This window comes from Phodopus roborovskii, unplaced genomic scaffold, assembly GCF_943737965.1.
Source record: "Phodopus roborovskii unplaced genomic scaffold, PHOROB, whole genome shotgun sequence".
Taxonomy (NCBI): Eukaryota; Metazoa; Chordata; class Mammalia; order Rodentia; family Cricetidae; genus Phodopus; species Phodopus roborovskii.
The window spans coordinates 12,791,163-12,816,154 of NW_026126541.1; the positions used below are offsets into that span (position 1 = coordinate 12,791,163).

Consider the following 24,992-nt stretch of genomic DNA (forward strand, 5'->3'; position numbering starts at 1 on the left):
TTTAATTAAATTACCTTTTCTTCCAACATACTTTAAGCTAGATATGAAATTTTGTACCATATCCCTAAATTCCCTTCCCAGCTGGGGACACAAGGGAAAACTGAGGGGCTCAGCAGCAAGTGCCACAGCATTGTTTTCTACAGCGACCCTGGTGTGAAGATGGAGGGTTAACTGCAAGGCCCAGTGAAAAAAGGAAATTGTCAAAAGCTGCCAGCAAGTTCTAATACTCAGCCAAGCTTGAAAACAACTGCTCTAGATGGCCTTAAAACTTTAGAGTCTAGAGAACATAGGCACTACTCTCCAAGACAAAGGTGTAAGAAAGGACTTTCTCAGTAGACCCCACTTGCCCATGAACTAAGGCCAACAATTGGTAAGTGGGACTTCGCAAAACTAAAAAGCCACAAAGAGCTTAAAGAAACACTCAGCTGAATACGAAGCTCACAGCCCTAACTCAGACAAAGGATCAATATGCAGAATATACAAAGAACCCAAAAAACAGAGTCAAAGATAACAAACAACCCATTCAAATCTGGACCTGAGACCAGAGTTCTCAAAAGAAGAAGAAGAAAAAAGGAACTAAAATATTTCAATAAATGTTCATCATCCCTAGCAATTAGAGAATGCAATTCAAAGCAACTTTGAGACTTCCCCTTACCCCAGTCAGAACAGAAAGAGCGATGGAATAACCGACGGCAACAAATGCTGCAGGAGATGTAGGGGAAGGGACCACTCACTCACTGTGGGTAGAACCGCAAACTGCTGCAGCCGCTAAAGAAATTAGAGCAGCGAATCCTCAAAAAGCTAAAATAAATCTCCCACAGGACACAGCATATGCCCAAAGGACTTGCTACCTACTTGACAGATCCTGCCCATAGGCACTTGCTCAGCCATGTTCACTGCTGCTCTACTCACAAGAGCTAGGAAATGGAACCATCCTAAATGCCCTTCAGCTGAAAAATGGATAATGAAAATGTGGTACGTATACACTATAGAATACTATACAGCTACAAAAAAAAAAAAAAGTGAAATCATGGAATTTGCAGGCAATGGATGGAAATAGAAAGTGAGTTAACCCTGTCCCAGAAAGACAAACATTGTACTTTAACTTCAAACCTTCAGATTTGAGTGTGTAATCTGGAATGCTCCAGAAGCCAGGAAAGTAGCAAGGGACCATGGCAAAAGGAAAGGTACAACAGAGAGGAGAAAAGCAGGTAAATGTAATTAGAAGGAGAAATGGGACTGGGGGAGGGTTAGGAGGCGGGAAGACGGTCAATATAGAAGACAGTCTTAAGAAATCACTCTAAAATTATACAATAATACATGTAAGTCCATATATATACATATACATACATAGTCTAAATGAAATCTTCCCCCTGGGCTGAAAGAATGTCTCCCCCCCCCCCCAAAAGCCACAGAAGAGCTAGCAAAAATCTACATTACCAGGCATCAGAAGTCCCCTAATGAGCTGTTAGTCAGGGGAGTCCAAGGGACTCCCAAAACACTAGTTACTGCTGTTGCCCTTGGTTGCCTCCCAGAGGTGGAAAGTTAAGTTCCTGTTGTTGACGACACCATGCACTTCATACACACACACACACACACACACACACACACACACACACACACACGCGCGCGCACACAATACAAACAGGATCTACCCTGAAAGCCTCCTCCCTAAGGGACTAGTTTTTGTGGTACCAGAAGGTTCCATGCAAGCTTACTCCTTGTACTCCCCACTTATGACACCTATGAACTACAACAACCAGGCATGGCATAATAACCATATTGGCACTCATACTTTGGTGGTAAAAAACAACTCTATAATAAGACTTAAGACTCACTCCACAAAAGAGAAATCATTCCTGGTACTAGAAACTTAGACAACCTACCTAGGGTCATGGATCTTGGAGAGGAACCTAAACCACCACTTTACAAAACCAGCATAATTCCTGGTTGTATTCTAAATATTTATTTTTATACCTGCAGATTACTGTAGCTCTCACCTCTCAACAACAAAAATCTCTTCACATAGATGGAGAACATTACAGAAAATGACGACTAATTCAAATGCAGAGAACAATGATCATGTGGTGCCCAGCCATCTACAATACAACACCTGCACCTAAGGCTCAGAGCACACTGCAGAAGAGGGGGCAGAGAGATCGTAACAGCCAGAGGGCCAGGATACCTGATGTGAGACCGAGTCTCCTAGACATGTTTGGAAAACTACACCCATGAGGTCTCAACAATACAGTTGCCAAAACAATTCCTGAAGGAGCACAGCATCAACAGATACGCTCATATGGAAGGGGGATCTCACGGAACCCAACCCTAGACAAACAACTGCAGGCAGCTAAGGAGCACTGAGGGTGGGAGCAACTGCCTCCCCAGCGATTACCCTCCCCAGCGATTACCCTCCCCAGCGATTAGCCCTCCCCAGCGATTACCCTCCCCAGGGATTAGCCCTCCCCAGCGATTACCCTCCCCAGCGATTACCCTCCCCAGCGATTACCCTCCCCAGCGATTAGCCCTCCCCAGCGATTACCCTCCCCAGCGATTACCCTCCCCAGCGATTAGCCCTCCCCAGCGATTAGCCCTCCCCAGTGATAAGCCCTCCCCAGCGATTAGCCCTCCAATGGTTACCTAGTAGGAAGTGGTCAGCTATGACATGCTATGACATGCTATACACACAAGCAACATTATAAAACTCAACATGCTGTATTTATATTAGAAATACATATTCAAATCAGCAATTAAACACAAAGGTCTGAGACCATGAGTTTAAAGGGGGAGAGGGGTGCATGGGAGGGAGGAAAGGGAAAAGGAAAATTATTGTAAGCTGAAAGAGGAAACTGGAACACTAAAGCAGCATTCTACCTAAAAACTTGGTAAACAATCTACCAGCCTGCTAATACTAACTTTTCATGACAGACTGCAAATGAAACTTGGTACACTATAAAATCAGTAGTAAGAGCAATTGGAGACCCCTTTAAAGAAGTTTTTGTTTTTTTAAGAAGCATCCAAAACACCTCAGAAACAGAGGCTAGATAAATACACCACAAAACCAGGAAAACGCTCATCACAGAACAGCAAATTCTATAGCTGTTTCTAAAACACCTATAGGACTTCCTTTGTGGATGAAATAACACAGAACGGAAGACTTCACCATCATCTCCTGCTCAAAGCGCCTGAAGATCTGCTCTCGCTGCTGCTGCAGTTTGCCGTTGAGCTGCTGCTGGGCCCTCTGCTCCTCTTTCTGGAGAAATCTTAGCTCTCGAAGTTCCTGACGCCTGACAAAGTGTAACAGAAAGAAGCAAATTATACTCTGGAATAATAATACTTTTAAGATTTTGAATTTTAAAACCAATTTACTCTTATTTCTCTATTTTACATAGTTTTCAGAAACAGCAATTAAGTTTAAAGTCATGCTAATTATATATCATTTCTCTACTCACCTGAGAAACCGCAATTCCTCAGTTTTGGAGTCACTATCTGTAACAATCTTTGACGTTGTTACACTCACTTCTACACCATCAACAATAAATTTGCGAGTTTTCTTCAATGTTTTCTTCTGTCTTCTTGTCTCCTGAGTGAAATTTCATTTGGGTTAGGTTTTGTATAAACACTGTATGTGAAAGATATTTTCCTCTTTAGAAATAAAAATGCCTGGACAGCCCTGAATAGGGCACATACGAAGCAGCAGGACTCAGCTATGTGTTGACACTGTACGTCACACTTAAGCTGAGGACTTTGCAGGTAAAAAACAAACAACAAAACAAAACAAAAAACCTTTTTAAGTGATGTCAGGCATTCTGGCCATGTGCGTACACAACTCTTATGACACTACAGTATTAGGTACAGCAGTAATAAAATTCCATATAAACCTATAGGATGACTTTCACATATTTAACTTTTCTTCTTTCACTGTTGTGGGCGCTCACCGCTACATTTTACATTGGTAAAGACAATTACTTGGTTTACTGGAGGCCAGATGGGGGCTAGAAAGCCAAGGAAGCCGAACTCGGGAGTTTGATGAGAGGTTGGGGACTCCACAACAAGACTCTGGAAACTAAGGAAGGGAGGGAATGAAAGAAGGAAAAATGTGGAAAGAGAAACAAGGGTGAAGGGGAGGAGAAGACACAAGGAAACGAAAGAGAAAACGAGAGTAGAAAATTGGAAGTGGAAGAAAAGGCTCTAAATTAAACGTGCTAGAATTCAAGTTTGCCTCTAATACCTGTGAGCAACCTGTCACTCCTCCATGCTCCACGTTCCCCTCAAACCTGGACTAGGGCTGCCTCTAAATCTAACACTGACATGCTTTCAAAAAATAAATACACCTTCCTTAACCTACAAACTGCCCAAGTTTCTTCAGCTTCTATCGTAAGGTATGTACAACTAATAATTCCCACAGAGGTACTTAGGGTAGGAGAGAACTGACTCCCACGTTTGTCCTCGCTATCGTACACAAGTGCCTCCACACATAAACATTCAAAATAATAAATAAAATGTAACTTAAAGAAATACTACTTTACTACATACACTGACCCGCAGGAGCCTCCTAGGCTCCGACATAACTGCCCATGTGGCTCCTAAGTAACAAGACTGGAGAATTGTGCTTAATGGTTCCAAGTACAGGGAAGTACTTGGAGGTTTGTTTTCCCCATGATGCTTTCGGCAGTATCAATGGCTAAGAACAAAGGAACAATCTTTAAAGATTATTCCCAGAATCTTCTCTTAATTTTGTTTTGATTATCCTACGATCCCAAAAGAATTCATAGGGCTATTATTATTACAGATTTAATAGTGTTTTAAGATAGCAACAAACTAGAAATTAGCAAAATGACAAGGCAAAACCCAAACAAGGCCGCAGGCACACTTACTTGTAGTGACATTGACCCACTGTCTTTAGTTTTGCTTAGGAAGCTAGAGATGGACAGGTTCAAGTCACTGCTGCTCTTCTCCACAGTGGACCCAGTGCCTGAGTCAGTGTCATTTTCCTTTGCAGGCTCTGGTGGCAGAGTGCTTTCAGGCTTTGGTAAAGCGACTGTCTCTCCTTTACTTCCCGTGTTCTCGGAGTTAACACTGATACTGGGTATCGGGACAAGGTGAGGCTGGCTGGACTGTGAGGCCGCAGGAGCTTGGGGCTCTGTTCTCACTGGCACTTCCCGTGCATCTTCTCTCCTGCCCAACTCTATCTCAGCAGCAGCGGCCGCGGCTCCACTTCCTGGAGCCTGTCCCTCAGCGCCACCAGACACTGCACTTGGCTCTGTCTCATCAGAGCCATGTGACTCGCCGACTTGCTCAACTTCATCTGCCCCTGGTTCCTCACCGGCTGCCTGTGTGGTCACTGGGGTGCTAATGAGCTGTCTGTCACCTTCATGCACTGCAGATGGCTGATGCAGCTCTTCATTCTCAACTCTCCCTTGAACACAAGGCTCCCCCTCAGCACTGCCAGCCTCGAGGCCGTCTGCGGGCGTCTCTGTTAACCTCTGGGTCCCTTCCTCTACTTTCTTCCTGTCAGCACTGTCTGCAACCTTGCCCATGTGCTCAGCAGCCTTCTCAGCAACATATCCTGCCTCGTTTGTCACCACCTCGCTGACTCTATCACTGAGGACAACTTCTGGAGTGTTAGCATCTTTCCTCAGTTTCCCTTGGGCATCTTCTTCTGTAAACCCAACTTCACTGTCAACTGCCTGAAAGTCTGCCTCTGTTTCTCCGGTCTCTTGAGAAACTAAGTCCATTGTTTGAATTTGCTTATCTTTAATTTCTTCAGACTGCACACATTTGTTCTCAGGTATTTCTAGGTTTTCTTTATTCCTGTCTTCCTCTGGTTTCACATGGTTAGCGCTCATTTCTAAAGTCACTACATTACCCTCATTTCCTTCACTGACTGAATTAATATCTGCCTGGCATTGGTCTTCGGTGTCAGGAGGGATCTCCAGCTTGGGTCTCTTCTCTCTTCCATTCTCATGGATTCCTACTGTTTGGTCATTGAGTTCTGCCATAGTTTCCAAGTTAGAATCACCCATATGCTCATTAACACCCTTCAGGTCCTTCTCAGGTTCGTCAGTGGTGGGTTTTTCATTAAGAACTTCGTTGCTAAATTTATCCCCAGGAATACTGTGTTCTATTCTCTCGGATACAGATTCCAAAATACAAGCATTTTGTGAGAGTTTATCTTCTTCAGAGCTGGCAATACTGAGGTCAGAGGACGCACGTTTATTTGCAGGTATTGGCTAAAAAGATTTGATACATCATAGTATTAAAACATAACCACAACATAGTCATCCAAATGGCTTTACATATCTATACTCATATGTGAAATATTTAAGCTATATTCTATAAAACTTGAAGTTACAAAAATAACTTTAAAAAGTGACAGTCTTCAATAATAAGCATGATAAAAATAGGTGACAAAACATTGTTACCAACTTCACTTCTAAAACTGAAGGTTTTGTGCTGCCCTCATTTGTTACCCTCAGATACATGTGCAACCACATCTCAAAACCCATCTCTAAAACTTGACTAAATGAAGTGTCCTTAATGACACTGACCAGAGCATTTTCTGTTTCCTCATCTTCATCTTCCTCTTTGCCATCTTCTACTTCTTCTGTTACTTCAGCCTTTGCCTCAGCAATCAATTCTCGGACTGGTTTGTTGGAATCAACAGTAACAAAGGGATGCTGTTAATCATGAAAAAAAAAAAAAAAAAGCATGCTCAATGATAACTGAAATAATTGTAAATTTAAACAAATAGATCCCTTGTGTCAAAAACATGAATTATGGATATGGATATAAAAAGCATACACAACTTCTTAGGTATATACCTAGAAAGAAAAAGAGGGAGAGGAGAGTGAGCAAGAGCAAAGACTGTGTGAACTGAATTTTACTTTGTTTTGTACAATTTAGTCTTATTTTTAATGAGACTTCATTATATATTTAGTGTGTACACATGTTCACGTGGAGGTCAGACTTTAGGAGTTTTCTCTACTGTGTGGGTCACAGAGATCAAACTCAGTTTGCCAGGCTTGCTTGCATGTCCCTTTCCTGAGTCATCCTACAGATCTTATGTTTTCTTTCATTTGGCAACCTGAAGGAATTTGTCAAAAATTAAAACAACTTGTTATGGCTGAGCAGAAATTATATTTGGTTTTTGTGTATGTTTGATAAATAATTTTTAAATTAATATTTAAACAAGTTTTAAGTTTAGGCATCACTTCTTTAAAATGAATTAAAAGGGGCCAATAAGATGGCTCTGTGGGTAAAGGTGCTTGCTGCCAAACTAATGACCTGGGTTCAGTCAGTATCAGATAGTGGAAGACAAGAACCAGCCCCTGACAATCACATGCACACTGTGGCATGGAAAAGTAAGTGCATACATGCGCATGCACACACACACACACACACAATTTTTTTATATTAGTATCTACATAAATCCCATCAAAGTATTAATAAAAACTTTACAACACCCTTTATATTTTTGTTAAAAAGCATCTACAAATTCCTGTTTTGCTTGGTTAAATGATCCTAACATTAAGTAAAGACATTTCATTCATTATAACAGTGTCTGTGTGATGGCTATTCTTGGTTGTCAACCACATCTGAATTAACCAAGATCCAAGCTGCTGGGGATACTTGTGAGGAATTTTCTTAATTGAATCATTTGAAATGGAAAGACCTACCCTAACCCTAGATCTTAATCCGGGCCACATCTCCTATTGGCAGGCTACACAATGGACATGGAAGAAGGAACTTTTGCTCTTTGCCTGTTTGCCCTCACTCTTGCTGGCCAGTCCATCGCTTCACAAACATTACAGCCTACTTTTGGGAGATTCTAGGACATCCTGAAGATCACTTGAGCCATCCAGCCTCGTGGACTGAACAACTACTTGATTCTTGGACTTCCCTTCGGGAGACAGTCATTGCTGCAATAGTCAGACCATAACCTGCAAGCCACTCTAACAAAACCAGTTTGTATACATAGAGATTGATTCTATCGATTGTTTCTCTAGAGAACCCTAACTAATACAGTTTGTTACAGGCTAAGATCTTCAACTACCGGAAATACTAGGAAGTGTGCTTAGGGACACAGAGATATATACTTGTTGAACACAGCAGGCAATTTTCCCCACACCTTCTCCTCAGATAAACAGGTCAGCCTAAAACATTACCACATTGGCAATACACAATGCACATCCTTACAGCAACTGTCCTCCGATTTAGTTTTTTATTTATCCATAATATTATTTGAAACATTTTTATTTCAAATATAAGGACAGGCCTTGCTTTAAAGTAAAATCAAACTGATCTAACTGCCTTCTATCATTTGTGTGTGTGCACGTGTATGTGGTATTCACGTATGTGCAGTGCACACATGCATGGAGAGGCATTCTTTTAGAGACAATGTTAAACAATCTAGCCTGCTGTTTTGTGCTGTCCTCATCTTACCTGTAATAGCTGAGATGTAGTCCACCGGGCATCCACATTCTTTTCCAAGCATTTCTTTAGAAAGTCCTTAAAATTTGAAGACCTGCAGAATAAAATGTCAACAATGACATTTTATTTTACTTTCTGGTTATTAAAAAAAATCAAACTAAATTCCTTAATAAATTATGTTTAGCTTCATTATGTTTAGTATAGATTAGTATTTAGTATGCCAAGAGAACTAATGAGAACAAGATTTTATAAAACATATTCTGTAAATACATGTTAGACATACATGTAATAAGACACACAGGTGACAATGAGAGGCAGCCATACCTTTATCAAAATGTTACAAAAATTGTTACACTAAGTTCTACAAACACATATCAACTGCACATGGGCCTAATTGTTTACAGTACAACAAACATCTTCTCCACAAAGACCCAGCCCACTCACACTGTCTATCACAGGGAAAGAGATTTACAGTGGTTTCCACGGTCCTTCAGTCTTTCTCAGGTATTTGTGTTTTGTGTACAGACGTGAGCACCTCCATTCAGTCATGTACCAAGTGTGTGTCTAGTACCCACAGAGGCCAGAAGAGGGCATCAGATCCCCTGGGATCTGCAGTACAGCCAGTGGTGAGGGAGTCTTCACACAGGTCCTCCACAAGAGCAGCCAGTGCTCTTACTCACTGAGCCACCTCCCCAGGTCCTTAAGTCTTGGACACAGACCCGTATCAGTTTCCTCACTCACAGTTTTTGTGCCACATCCCCAAACTTAAACTGACCCTTAGCAAACTAAAAGAACAGAACATCAAGTTTTAGGTCTTTAAAAGCTTTCTTTCAAAGAGCTTACCATTTTGACGGTTGTGCTAATGTTGGGGGTTCAGATTTTGCTATTTTTAGCAACACTCGCATTGGATTTAACTCATGGTGAGGTGGCTCTATCTCAGCCATTTCTATTAAAGTAATACCCAGGGACCAAACATCAGCTTTATAGTCATAAGGTCTGTCCTTTGATGTCTCACACATGACTACTTCAGGAGCCATCCTATGAAGACAGAAAAATGAGAAAGGGAAGATGTTTAATTAGCAGTTATGCAAACTAAAGTCAGTATAATGACTATGTATGAACAAAGTAATAATTGCAGACCCAACTAATCGTATAAATTCATAAAAATGAACACATACCAATATGGTGTGCCAATAAAGGAATCCCTCCTTTGAATTGTCCTGGTGTTTTTAGCTGACACTCCAAAATCCGCTTGAAATAAATAATCATACAATAACATTAATGACAGCTTTTAAGCACGGTGCATTGTATTTAAAAGAGTGGGGGAGGGGAGCATTTCAAGTCTTAATACAGCCTACCTGATTAAAAGGTAAGCACAACAGAAAGAGAAATGATTTCTCTGACATTCTAATTTTTTAAATTTTTGTGTGTATTGTATAGTATATACATGTGTTCGTGTGTGCATGCAGGGGTGTATGCAGACATGCTCATGGAGTTCAGAGGTCAATGTGGGGTGTCTTCTCTACTGTTCTTAACTTTTTGAGATATTACTTCCTAGTGAACTTGGAGCTTACCATGTTGGCAAGACTGGCTGGCTAGGGAGCACCGATTCCTCCCATCTCCAGCAACCCAGCACCGGGGTTACAAGCATCCACCCCCAAGCCCAGTTTCTGCATGGGTTCTTGGGATTCAGAGTGAGGCCCCACTTCCCCAACTGAGTCATCTCTCCAGCCCCTACTACTCTCATCTTAACCATCATCTTTCTACCATCTTTCAAAAGACTGCCAAATTTTCCATCACAAATACATTGACAACATCTACATCTTCAAATGATAGTAATAGACAAATTCCTCAGAAATAAAAACAAAAACTTGTCACTTTAAATTAAAACAGTATATACACTTCAAAATAAATGCCAAATGTTGTATGCTGCAATTAAATCAATGGAGATATTTTCCTACAGTGTGAGAAAACAGAAATTATAGCAAAATAGCCTTCACGACAGCTTTCTAGCTCTTCAGTGTCCTCAATAAAATGACACTACAAAAGCTGCGCATTGTGGTGTAGAGCTGTAATCCCAGTACATGGGAGGCTAAGGAAGAAAACTCAGGAATTTAAAGCTACTCTAGGTTATACAGTTTTTTGAGATTAACTCAAAAAAATAAAATAAAATGCTGTGGAATAGTCCCGTACAGTGTGTAAATTATGTTCTGATTAGTTTTTAAAGAAGCTGATGGACCAATAGCCAGGCAGGATGAGGTTAGGTAGAAAAGGCAAAGAGAATGATGGGAAGAAGGGCGGAGTCAAGGGAGATGCAGGACAGCCGCTGAACAAGCAGGATGTAAAGAAAATGAGGTAACAAGCCTTAAGCCGCATGGCAAAATACAGCTAGAAATATGGGTTAATTTAAAAGGAAGAGTTAGCTAGTAATAAGCCTGAGCTATTGGTCAAGAATTAATAATTAATATAAGCCTCTGAGTGATTATTTAGAAACAGCTATGGGACAGGGAGGGACAGAAAAACCTTTGTTTATAATAAAACTTTAGTTATATTACAAAGAAAAAAATGGGGAGGTTTATGGTTTCTGATTTAAGTTAGAAAGAACATTGGCACTGTAACTTTTTCAGTGGGTAAGCCTACCATTTTAGCTTAGAATTCAGAACCAATTAATTACCTTAAAACTAAATAAAACAATTTTTCTCTTCTGATAAATTTGTTTTTAATTTATATTAAAAAATGAAAATAACTAACTGGTTATAAAGTTACCAAAAAATATAACAAAAAAAATGGTATAATTCACTTTGCAGCCTCAATCGAAGAAGAAATCTGGACTTCAAAAACAAATAAGCTTGGGGTGTAGGTCTTGGTAAAATGCCTTCCTAGCATATGTGAGGCCTTGGACTCAATACCCAGTAGTGAAAAACAAAGCAAATCAAAACAAAAAAACAAAGAACCCTAACCAAGGCAGAAGGTAGGCCACACTCTGCTAACACAACAATATACAACTGCTTGGTCTTATACAGGCATGAAACCTGAGACTTGCCAAGCATTTCCAAGCCTTTGCTTCATCCACTAACTGAAGGAAATACAGAAAGAAACTGAAATCATGACCATGTGATCAAGTGTGGCTAAAGGGAAAGCCCAGGTCTAGTGGCTAGATCCAATGTTCTGCCTTTCACTTCTAACTCAAGGAGTCTTTTTAGAACATTCTCCTAATCATCCCGGTCACAAGGAATTTCAATACCACGTATGTACTGTGTATCTGTTTACATGCTGTGGACTTTGGAGAGGTCTATTTTTTTCTTTCTGCCTCCAATCAATCAAATACTGTTCTCTTGGTTGAAACAATGTTAATTTAATGAGAATGTGTGCTACCACATAAAGAAGTGTGTCATTTATAGAGACGTCAAAGGAAAATCAAAATTTATATGTGAGCAAATTTAAACTTTAGAGAAAAATATGGGATAGCTGAGCCATAAAGAAGCACAAATGATTGCCAATAAAAGTCAACACAAAGTGTGGGAAGAGGAAAGGGTGGGGCCTGAGCTCAGCTGGGCAAGTGAAAGGACTTAGAAGGTGCCTGGCCAAGCCTAATCTCTTTACTGAAACAGTGATTTCAAAGAGCTTGTCTAAAAATGTATATGGCTTTTCTTGTGAATTTCCATATCTCTTTATGGTACAATACGGATAAAATTTAGCATATCCCATTTTGATATCCCACTACATGTTTTAACAATGTAAAACACAATGGTTAGAATCACTGGAAACATCCTTTTGATTAACTTTAGTTTTTCAAAAAACATAAATTTAGACAGCAATGTTCAATTTTTAATTGTCTCTTAGAAAACCTTTTTAAAAGGCTGCATCTTCTGTGTGTGTGTGTGTGTGTTTGTGTGCGCGCGTGCGCGCGTGCACACATGTGCATGTGTGTGAACTTAACTAACCTCAGACTAAAAGACAAAATTAAATGCTAGTCCTTAAACTTATTTTACTTTCAAACCTAAGCTTTCTTGTTGGTTTAATCAGTATATCAAAATAAAGTAAGAAACTGAGGGTGGAGTTTAGTTCAGTGAAAGAGCTCTAGTTTAAGAAATGCAAGGCTCTAGGGGAAGAATGGAACAAAAAAAAAATCTATTAGATATATTGTAATAAAAATAAAATTGATCTTAGTATTATATTACATTATACTCCAAATACAAAGCATTTACAAGTGTTAAATCTATATTCAAAAACCCTAACTAATGTTTTGCAAATCTCTGCTTCTGAAAATAAAAACACACAATCTTTTACTTCCTTTATGTGTCATTAGGTGCACACACTTAGAAATTCTAAGAACTGGGGAATGTTTAACCACTGAAGTGTTTACAAGAGCAGCTGGGAGTAATTCTCCCTGTTTTACATGTCTGGGTAGGCCAAAACAGCAACAAGTCATTACATTCCAGGGTAAATCTCAGAGCAGAAATACAAATGTTTGAATAACTTACCCAATTTAATGTCTCCATCTAAGGTAAAAAGAATATTGCCAGCTTTTAGATCTCTGTGGATGATTTTATTGTCGTGTAAATAACTCAGCGCCTCTAAAGTCTGCTTGCAAACTACTTGGATTTGGGACTCAGTTAATGGCCTCTCAAGTTCTGTAAGAAGAAAGTGAAAAAAATACATGTATGTATGTTTAAGCAATGCAAACATAAAGCTAACTAAATATTTTCAGTACATTCTACCACTGTGATCTTGTCAAAAATCATTTACTATAAAAGCTACATTTCTACAAACATTAATTTCTTGACAGAGAATAATCAACATTACATTTCAGAATTGTTTTTATCTAAAATATAATTAAATTGATTTCTTAATGCCCTGAACTCTAAAATTACGTATGTATACAAATATGGTTGACATCTTTCTATTTGAGAACAATTTAAGAAGCAAACGTAAGAGCAGAGACTCACCAAGCATCACAGCATCTACTGCTCCCCCTGCACAAAATTCAATGAGGATCTGCACACAAACAAAAACATGTGTGTAATTACACCAACTGTCAGAAAGTAGCAAAGAGATAAATGAAAAGCTAACTGGTTTATCTAGGCTACAGGAGGAGTGACATGCTAAACATGAAGGATTCTTCTCACCAGTTAGTCTTGAGTGATGTCCTTCTGAGCATGCACAAAGAGAACATGCTATAGGAGTACACCCCATCTCCCCTTTTCCTTTTCTTCTTTGTTTACTTTCTGACTCGGGTTTTCCTATAGCCTAGGTTAAACTCGAACATGCAATCCTGCCTCTGCCTCCCAAATTCTGATGACAGGTATGTTTCACCACACACAGCCATGCCCAATTTTATAAATAACAAATTTTAGTATCCTTTTCTAAAATCAACAAATATATGTTAATTATAATATTGTTATTAATGAAATATCTTATTGTCTTCATCTGTCAAGCAACTATTCCAACGTTAAGTGACCAAATATACTATTTAACTTTCAATAAATACATTTTGGGAAAAAAAAAAAAAGGAAGGCTTATTTTAACGACTCTTTTTAATGCTAATGCTCATGTATCTCTGCAGGGAGGGCAAGTGCTCTTGAAAGCCAAAGACCAGTGTCAGATCCCCAGGTGCCAGCTTTACGAACAGCTGGAATTACCTAGTGTGGTGCTGGGAACCAAAGTTGGGTCCTCTGCAAGAGCAGTACAAGCTTTTAAGCACTGAGCCATCTCTCCAGCCATTTTAATTTAAAAAAGAAAGAGGGGAGAAGGCAGGCAGGCAGGCAGGCAGGCATACAACACACAGATTCACACTCAATTATCACTGTCATGTACCTGTCCTTCCTCACTGTCACTAGCATAATTTTCAATATGATTATTTTATTTATATCTATGGATCCCATTAAATTTAACCTCAAAGTAAACCAAATTTCCATTTTGCAATAGTGTCAAGTAAAGGCTTGCACAGCCTCCTTAGGACAATTAACTCATTTCAACTACTCTGTAAAGGGATGAAAATTACGTACCCAAAGATTATTCTCATAATAGAAGGCATCTAGAAGCTTGACTATGTTTGGATGATCACAAGATGCTAATATGTCAATCTCAACCATATAATCTTCGAGTTCTTCTTCAGATTTGGTGTCAATCACCTTTGCAGCAGCCAAAACATTGGTCTCCTTATTCTGGGCCTGAAAATTAAATATCAGAAATGTCTGTCATACTTTAAATGCTTGCTTTTACATTTTAATTTTTTTTAGGAAAATGTTTAGTGTCACAGCAACATCGAGCAGCAGCACAACATTCCTTTGTGTCACCCACAACCCCAGCTCATAGTCTACAGCAGCCTGGTACATTTGCTGAAGCCAATGAGCCCAAATTCATAGAGCACTACCCCTTCTACGCACAGCTCCCATTAGGGCTCAGTCTTGGTGCTTCCCATTCTACAGGCTCTAACAAATACTGCCAACATCTGATCATCATCCTCTGTGCTCTGGCTCTTCGGCTCTAACTCCCCTGGCTGCTGGCAACCACTCATCTTACACTACCTCCTTGGTTTTACCTTTTCCAGAATGGCATATAGAGTCATAGAATTTTCAGACTGGCTTTTTATATCATATATATATGTTCCTATAGGTCTTCTCGTGGTTTGCTAGACCATTTCTTTTTAGTGCTGAATACTCTTTCACTGCCTGCATATCCTTTCACCTAATTCATGACATATGCTGTTTCCAAGTTTGGAAATTGCCATTACCGTGCAGGTGAGGGCTTCAGTGTGGATAGTTCTCATCTTACTGAGTAAATACCAAACAACATAGCTGCTGGGGCATACAGTGGGCTTAGTTTTGCAGGAAACTGCCGCACTGAATTCCAAAGTGGCTGTGTCATTTTGCATCCCTGCTAGCGATGAGCGAGAATACTGCTGCACATCCCAGTGGTGTCTGGGTAATAACCAACAATCCTATGGGTGTGTTCCAAATCCCAATTCCCCACAGCATATGTGGGACTTCTTTTAAGTGGCCATGGCACACATGGAAGGACAGCTCTGGAAGTCAGCTCTCTCCTGGCATGTAGGCCTCAGGGACCGAACTTAGAGCACCAGGGTTTGTGAAAAGCCTCTAATGTTGGGGTTCACTCACCCCAAGATTACTTTTCTAAAGGTTAGGGATCAGACCTTAAAATATTAAATAGATTGTTTTTATAAGATATTTTAATATTATGTGTTATTTTATCAAAACTGCATGCACTATTACCTCTAAAAAGTAGAACGGTGACTTTAAAAAAGTATACAGTGTTCTGCCTGAATGTATGCCTGTGGGACAGAAGAGGGCATCAGATCTTGACCACCTGTGGGTGCTGGGAATTGAGCCCAGGTCCTCTGGAAGAGCAGTCAGTGCTCTTAACCACTGAGCCATCTCTCCAGCCCAATGATGACCTTTTGAAAACTAAAATTTATTTCTTACTTTATTTCTCTCAAGTAAGAACAAGTGTGAAAAGTACTAACAAATGTGTAGATAAATATATGTTCAAACCCTACTTTTTACAAATCCAGGTGGTGCTAAGTGCCTTTAATCCCAGCACTTTGGAGACAGAACCAAATACAGCTCAGTGAATTTGAGACCAACTTGCCCTACACAGTTCCAGGACAACCAAAGGAAAATACATAGTAAGACAATGTCTCAAAAAACAAACAAACAAACAAATCCTGCTTTTTACAATTTATCATAAGAACACGATTTCAAGCCAGGAGTTGTACACATACCCATTTAAGCCTTTAATCCCAGCATTTGGAAGGCAGAGACAAGTGGATCTCTGTGAGTTCGAGGCCAGCCTGGTCTACACAGTGAGTTTCAGGACTGCAAGGGCTACACAGAAAAACCCTGTCTCAGAAAACCAAAAGCTAACAAAAAGAAAACACAATTTCATACAATTAATATTCATACATAAAAATAGTATCAAAGGACTATTTGCAATGATGCTAGAAAAACCGATTAGCCTAACAAGAACCCCTTTAAGTCACATGTACAGCTTTAAAATGGAAACTCAGCCACTAAGATTGACCAATCAATTAACATCTTAAATGGTAACCATACCATGTGACTGAGTGGGAAAAAAAACTGCGTAACTATAATAAGTATATAGTGTTCCCATATGGAAGCTACACATGCCTGCAGAAAAGATCCCCGACACGCACAATGATGACTTCACAGTGAAGACAGAGGCTCCTCACTTCAGATATTTATCAAAGTGCTTAAATTCTTTTAATAGGCATGCATTCTTTCTACTAAAAAGAAAAAAAATAGTGCACTGGAGATTTCTGAAGGAAGGTAAAAGTAAACAAAGAGGGCATCAGCTTCCATATGGGAATTTCCTAAGTAGATTATTGCTAAGTTTTATTTCCTTAAGGAAAAGAACAGATACTACTACTAAGGTGTAGGGTTCAGAGAATACATTTTAGATAAAATGATTGCTACTCTAATACCCTAATCCATCAAATTTTTCCCAATCTATAATCCCTTTGAAGATGTATTATTATTATTGGAAAAAATAAAGTTGAGTATACTAGTACATGCCTGCATTCCCAGCACTTAGGAGCCGAGGCAGGAGGATTCTTCCAAGTTGGAGGCCAGCTTCAGCTACATAGAGAGTGACAATCCAAACTATACCCTATCTCAAAAAAAGTAAAAACCAAATGAAAAGATGTGCTATTATTTTCTGGACCAAAGAAGAAAATGCTAATTAATTTTTGCCAAGAATTTAGAATATTTCTTCCAAATTGCTATTATATCTTGACTCTGAATTACCTTTGACTGACCATTATCTGACGTTTGTATTTTTCTACATACTATCACTATCATCCTCTCATCATTAAAAGCTTTGGTAACGAGGCATTTTGGTCAGCTGGCTGGATGGGAGGGTGGGTGATCAGTTGCTATGTGGTGGGATCTTGCTGCAGTATTCTAGGCCAGCCTCAAGGTGGGGATCCTCTTGCCTCCACCTTTGGTGTGTTCACAACACCACACTGAGGTTAGAAATCTAAACAAGTGCTCCAAAATCCTCTCCAAGATCTTGGAAGATGATGACTCCCATTTTGCAAGTGATAATGCTGATACTGTCTTGAACTTTCCACATGAGTAAAGTTTTAATTATACAGGACTCACATTGCTTCTTCATAAGCTCCCTAAAATAGAGGCTGAGATACCAAGGGATTGTAATTGTATGACACTAAGGGCACATGTGAATTCATGATGCCGGAATGGCTGGCTATAAGGTGACAAAGACCTGGCCAACAGCTATTATAAAACGGCATTGACCAAAACATCTCCCACTTCACCAATTTCAGAGTGCTTAGAGAGGGAGAGAAGGGGAGGCAGAGAGGGAGGGTAAGAGTTTGTCCCCTTTTAAAAGCTCTATAACTGAGCCAGTAATTAAAAATTACTTTTCTCTGGGGCAGACAAAAATCAATCAGAGAGAGATTAGCCCTTCTTCTACTATTTTACTGTAACCTTAGGAAGAACAGACCTGAGGCAGCTTGTCATGAGAGGGGCACTGTCAAGGGTTAGCACTAATGAACAGAATGGAGAAAAGGAAGCAAAGTAACTGACATTAGGCCATCCCTGTAATTCCTTACTGTAATAAATACTTATATTCCACTGCCCTGGATGTAATGATTAAATCAACAAGGCATCTTTCTGCTTAATGTAACAAATGAAAGTTACATTAGTATATCTAAAGGCTGAAAGTTATGTACACTGCATGCTTAGCATCTGAGAGGCCCCAGCTCCAATTCCAGGAGCCAAAAAAGTTGTGTGTTTGGGTGGGTGGACATGAGGGGTGGAATATAAGTCCTCTTACTTTCTGCCTTAAAATAATTTAATCAGTCATTAGAATCTTGTTCCAGAGAACTCTAAACACCCAAGCTTTAAAAAAAAAAAAAAGCAAGCAAGCAAGCAAACAAACAAACAAACAAACAAAAAACCACTGATACTGTGACCCTAAATCTACCCAATAACCAAAAGCATGAACACTCCTAAATTGAAGTGTTAAGGTACTTTCAGTGGGTTTTGTCTTGTCCTGTTTAGTACAGAGCCTGGGATTGAACACACAGCCTCACAGAAGATAGACACAGGCTCTATCAGCCTGACAGAAAGACTTCACGAACTAAGAAAATATTAATTAAAAGTAGGAACAAGGGCCTGGCAGTGGTGGTGCTCGCCTTTAATCCCTGCACTCAGGAGGCACACTGAGTTTGAGGACAGCCTGGTATACAGAGTAAGTTCCAGGACAGCCAAGGCTACACAGCAAAACCCTGTCTTAAAAACAAACCTCCCCAAAAAATAAGTAAGAGCAAGTTAACAAGTAGTAAAAATTAATTTAAAATGTAACTTCCTGTGATAAAAGATTTCAAGGATCAACCATGGACATTCAAAGTTGTTCTATGTTTATTTTCATAACATATCAATGTAGCCTTTACATAAACAGAGGGCCATGGGAAAATGTAATGTACCTGAGCTCTCTACTGCTTTTATGTTCTAGATGAAGGAGGGTAAGAACTAAATTCCTACACTATTATTTTAAAACAGTTGTTATACTTCCTGGGTGGTGAGAAATGTTTTTAAACCCTATTTTCTTTCTACAGTTCTACAATTTCTGAGACTACATATTTTTATAGCAAGTAGATTTGAATAAGAATATCAGCTGGATATTAAAAGACCTAAAAATGGAGAAAAGAAATTTTAAAGATCTATAAAGAAAATCAAGTTGATTCCAGCCCCACAAAAGTGTCAATCTACAAAGAAAGGCTAAACCCCACACAGTATAAATAGAAAAGAAACCATAAAACAGCAGGATTAGAAAGAGAAAAAACGGATCCAGTCTCTTCAGTAATCCTAATACTGATCCTGGTAATTTGGCCACTTCTCGTTCCAGGGCTTGAAAGACAAAGTTTTATTCTACCACCCAGACAAGGAGTAGAACCTTAACTGTCCAGAGCATAGGGACATTTAAAATGTCTACCAGTTCTCAGATTCCATCATTATCCCACTCACTTCACAGACTGCAGACTCTGAGTGGCCTGAACATGCTGAAAGCAACCCTGAGAACTATAAAATGGGAAACTGAGACTACAAAGAGTTTCAAGATCCGTACTTAACAATAAGACACATGTGAACTATCTTCTAGAATCAATTCCAGAAAAATAAATGCTTTTAAATCTTAAGGCTCTCAGTTCCATTTACAATTGTATTGGAAAGAATGAAATATTTCTAAACTAATCAAGAAGACAGAAAGCTTGTAGAGTGAAAACAACCAAACACTACTGAAAAGAAATAAAAACATTAAAAAAAAGAAAAAAAAGAAAGTAAACACATTGTTACCTTCCTGGATTAGAGACAGAATTGTTAAATGTATACATTCAATGCAAACTCTATCAAAATCTCAAAATTTTGGCAGAAATGAAAAGAGCCATCCTAAAATATAAAATTTCAAATAACTCTAAATAACCAAAACCTTTAAAAAAACAAACCTCAAGAATTCATAATTCCTTATTTCAAAATTTACTGCACAGGCATAAAGACAGCCCCAGATCAATGGGATCTGAGAGAAAAAATTGGCTTGTGTGCTCATGATCTCCAACAAGGGTGTCAAAAGGAGACACAACTGTTTCTGTAAGTACATCTTAAGGAAATTAGTACTTAATGTGCAAAAGAATTAAGTTGGTACCTTACCCAGTATCACATACAAAAATTAATTCAAAACATAAGAAAATCTAAACACAAGAACTAAAAGTATAAAACTCTGAGAAGAATATGTGAAGGGTGTCAAAGAGATGGCTCAGCATATAATGGCCCCTCTGCCAACATGAATTACCTGAGTTTAATCCCTGGACCTACAGAGTAGAAAGAGACTCCATTCCTACAAACAGTCCTCTGACCTCCACATGCATGTCCACACACACAAATTAAATAAATAAGATGTAATTTTTTTTTTAAGAACAAAATGCTTACTGTTTGAAGATCAATGCTTGGCTGTGACACCGACTGCTCCATAGTTAAGAACATGTGCTGCTCTTACAAAAGACACAAGTTCAGTTCCCAAGGACCCATATCAGGAAGCTCACAACCGTCTATGACTCCAGTTCCAAGTAACTGAACACCTCTGGCCTTCATGGACATCTGTGGTGATACTCCGTTTATGATATAACAAAGTTTGCCTGAGGGTAAGAGTGCAAGGCTAGCCACACTAGTCAGCCAGAGAGACCCGGCAGTGGTGGCACACACCTTACTCCCAGCACTAGAGAGGAACATAAGGCAGGAGGAGACAGGAGTCAGTGAGTCTGCAGTCATGCTGAGGACAGGACTGCCCCTTTCAGTCTGAGCCTCGGTAGAGTAAGGACGCTAGTGGTCCACTGCATACTGGGTTTGAACCCCAGTATGTGTCTCTGGGTTCTTATTATTCGTGCTACAGTCAATCTGTACTTTTGTGTTCATACTCCATACAAACACATAACTATAATCTTTTAAAACTAAAATATGATTCAAAAGGAACAAAGGAGAAACAAGACAGGTTCAGTCAGGAAAGTGCTTGCCATGCAAGGGTGAGGACCTGAGTTCAGATGCCCGGTGCCCATATAATCTGAAAAAGCAGATCTGTGTGGAGAAGCAGAGGCAAGGTGGTCCCAGGGGCTTGCTGGCCAGACCATCTAAACCAGCGGCTCTCAACCCTCCTAAAGCTCTGACCTTTTCACAGTTCCTCTTGTGGAGACACACACACACACACACACACACACACACCACAACCAGAAAATTATTTTCGTTGCTACTTCATAACTGTAATGTTGCTAGTATTATAGATCATAATATAAATATCATGTTTTTTGATGGTCTTGGGTGGCCCCTGGGAAGGGGTCATTTGACCTCCCAAAGGTGTCACAATCTCAGGGTGGGAACCACTGATTTAAACAAATCTGTAAGCTCCAGGTTCACTGAGAGACCATGTCTTACAATGTAAGGTGAAGAGCAATTGAAGTAGGCACCAGGCATTGACTTCTGGCCTCCACACACAAGCACGCACACATGAACACATATGCACACAAACAACACACCATACACACAAAAATAAAATATATATACAAAATAAGCAAAGGACTCAAACAAAATTCCTTCAAAGAAGATATGAGAATGGCCAATAAGTATATGACAGATGCTAAGCACCACTAATCATTAGAAAAATGCAAACAGAAACTGTAAAAAAATACTACCTCACTTACTAGAGTAGCTAACTTTTAAACAACACTGGCAGAGAAGAGAAGGCTTAACCGCTGGACACAGCTGGGAGGAACGTAAAATCGTCTAGTCACTGTGGGAAGCAGTACAGAAGTTTCTGAAAAGGTTAAGATGAGATTATATTTGGTTCAACAACTCTAAGGCTTTCAAAGAGGTAAGCATATACTATGTTCATATAAGCATTATTTACAACAGCTAAAATGAAGAAATGACCTAAAATCCCATCAACAAAGGAATGGCTAAGGAAACTATTGCCTTTTTAAAAAGTAGAAATTCTGATAAGCCACAAATGGCAAATGAAACAAGTCAATTACAAAATGATAAATACTATAATTACAGTAATCTAAATCATAAAGAAAGAATAATGGCTGCCAAGGACTGTACAAAGAATAGGAAATCATTATTTAATGGATAGTTAGTTTTATAAGACAAAGAGTTACAGAGCCAGGCAGTAGTAGTGGTTGAATATTTTCATCATAGTTAATCCCACTTAACAGTACATAGAAAAAACAGTCAAGGAGCCGGGCAGTGGTGGTGGACCCTTTTAATCCCAGCATTCAGGAGGCAGAGACAGGCAGATCTCTATGAGTTTGAGGCCAGCCTGGTCTACAAAGTAAATTCCCTGTAATCCCAGCACTAGGTAGGTTGAAGGAGGGCTGAGAGGTCAGGACCAGACTGTGATACACAGTAGATTCATGCCAGACTGGTCTAGGTAGCAAGCTATTGTTTCAAAATCCACCTCATACCACCCCCCACAAAAAAATATTTTGGGTTCAATACTGAAAAGGGGAGAAGGGGTTGGTAACAAAATAGAAAGAAAGCAGGGCATGACAGTCCATGGCTATAACTACAGCACTCAAGAGGCTAAAACACAAGGACCATAAGTTCAAGGTTAGCCTGGGTTACCTCACAAGAGCCTGTCTCAAAGAACAAATATAGGAAAAAATTTTGAAAATGTAAATAATATATACAGCCTTTCTAAAGTATTTTCATAATAAGCATCAATAATAATTTTATCCTAAAATTTTTCTCTTTGTAGGAATTTATCAGAAAGGAATAATGAATGTCACAGAATCGTACCTTATGAAAATAGACATGTGATACATGATTAAAGCAATGTGAAAAAAGGAGAGGATGGTCTAAATAAAAAAACCATGCTGTGATAACAGTGTAAACACAGGAAAAGTAAAACTGGATCCCCACCTCACACTGGAAACAAAAATCAGCATGTTTAATTTTACACCTAATGGAGAAGACTACACTAACAAATTGAAGAAAATAATAAAAGATCATCATCCCATTAGAAGGAATTTCTCCATACAGAAGCATTCTATATGGAGAAGAAAAGTTAACAGACTGAACATTAAAAATGTAAAGAGAATAAACAAACCGCAGAGGCAAAGAAAATGTGTGGACCATATATAGCAAAAGACCAGTATCCAGTAACTCCCATAAACCTATGAGAAATAGAAAGAACTCAGAAGTCCTTCACAAGTACTTCAGACAAAAGATACAAACAGCCAATCAGCATTGGAAAAGGAACTGGTCTCACTGACCTGACGGGGAGACACAACTTCACAGCCATCAAGTAACAGACTAAGAAAAAGGGCCAACAAAACTAAACAAACCTTCTTTCAAGACAACTTAAAGATACAAAATTAGATATGGTCTATTACTTATTGGCTATTCTTTATGAAATTTTGCCAGGATATTCTGAAATAAATTAGTATGACTTGTCGATGAATACACATAAACTATAGTCAGACCTTTACATTTTTAAATCACTTTATAAATCTTACACCACACAGAACATCAGAAGGAAATTTACAAGTAAAATTAAAACCAGCTATATTGGTTTCTAGTACATTCCTTTAAAACTGTAAAAATGACAACAAAGAGAAATGAAATGTATTATCCACATTTTTCAATCCATAATACAAAAGGCAGAGAAGAGACAGGGGAGGAAAGGAGTTAGGGAGGAAAGGCCAGAGAGAGAGAAGAGATGGGGAAGAAGGAAGGATGGAAAGGGAGAGAGACATGTTGTGGGACATTTGTACACTGTGTGAAGATGTACTGTTGTGATGGGTGTAGTAACAGCCAATAACTAGGCAGGAGAACTAGGTGGGACTTTCAGCCAGAGAGAGGAAGAGATGATCCATGTGCACAGGAGGAATGAGTCAGACACATAGAATGGGAGAGGTAAAAGCCATGTGGCAGAATGTAGACTGATTTAAAAAAAAAAAAAAAAAAAAAAAGTTAATTAAAAGTGTAAAAGTTAATGGTACAAGCCTAAACTAAGGTTGACTTTTCCTAATTAATAAGTCTCCATGTCATCATTTGAGGGCTGGCGGTCCCAACAAAAAAGTATATTACAAAGACATGTGAGTCAAATAAGGATAGACTGGCAAAGCTGACTATCTTATAGAGTAAAATAAAAGGCTAAATATGTTTTACTCCTTGTATGTGCATTGAGTAATTAATTAATTACACATAGGAAAGCAAAAAGGTAACAAAAAAAGGGAGGATAGCAAATTGTCCTGCTTCTGACATTTTGCTTTTCATAATCTTGAGATAAATTATTCACTTAAAACCTTCTAAAATAGAGTTTCAGAAAAAGAAAATAAATTCGGCAGAGTTTGGATTAGTATCAACTAATTAGTAAAACTTTGTTTTGAAGTCAGGAGGTGGTGGCCCTCACCTTTAATCCCAGTGCTCAAGACACTGAGACAAAGATCTCTGAATTCGAGGCCAGACTGTTGTCTACAAAGTAAGTGGGCTACACAGAAAAACCCTGTCTCCAGGGTAGGGGAAGGATGTGTTCTGAAATTAAAAAAAAAAAAAAAGGCACCTTTTCCATTCCCATTTTAGCACATAACAGCACTAACATTTATAATGAATACCCAACAGTTGTATAGTAACAGCAGCAGCATCTTATACCCAAGTAGCCATGGACCATGGCAAAACATTGTTTCTCTTACTGACAAAGGGTAAAGGGGTGTGGGAGTTCATGTGCATTTAAGTGTGTACAGGTACATGAATACATGTGTTTGTGGGTGGAGACAAGCAGGGAACCTCACTGCTGCCCTCAGACACTGTTGACCTTGTTTTTTGAGACAGGGTCTCTCACTGGACTGGAATTCACCAATTAGTTAATGGCTGGCCAAGGATCTGTCCATCAGTGTTCCGGCACGGGGATCACAAGTGTGCCCTACACCAGTCCTCACAAGCACTTTACTGTCTGAGTTGTCACCCTGGCCTAAGTACACAGGACAGCCTGGCAAAGTCTGATCGTAT

The 24,992-nt window shown here is 39.2% G+C and overlaps 1 protein-coding gene across 2 annotated transcripts in view; it reads right to left on the bottom strand.

Moving 5' to 3' along the window:
* Positions 1–24,992, bottom strand: part of Slk (STE20 like kinase) — a 54,321-nt gene that overhangs the window by 21,070 nt on the left and 8,259 nt on the right. For both annotated transcript variants that reach the window (XM_051200089.1, XM_051200088.1), the window contains exons 2-11: positions 14,442–14,606; positions 13,383–13,431; positions 12,918–13,067; positions 9,612–9,684; positions 9,277–9,471; positions 8,446–8,527; positions 6,552–6,680; positions 4,878–6,233; positions 3,453–3,583; positions 3,164–3,287 (exon numbers count right to left, since the gene is read on the bottom strand). In XM_051200089.1, the coding sequence (XP_051056046.1) occupies positions 3,164–3,287; positions 3,453–3,583; positions 4,878–6,233; positions 6,552–6,680; positions 8,446–8,527; positions 9,277–9,471; positions 9,612–9,684; positions 12,918–13,067; positions 13,383–13,431; positions 14,442–14,606 (2,454 nt within the window). The remainder of the gene's footprint in view (positions 1–3,163; positions 3,288–3,452; positions 3,584–4,877; positions 6,234–6,551; positions 6,681–8,445; positions 8,528–9,276; positions 9,472–9,611; positions 9,685–12,917; positions 13,068–13,382; positions 13,432–14,441; positions 14,607–24,992) is intronic.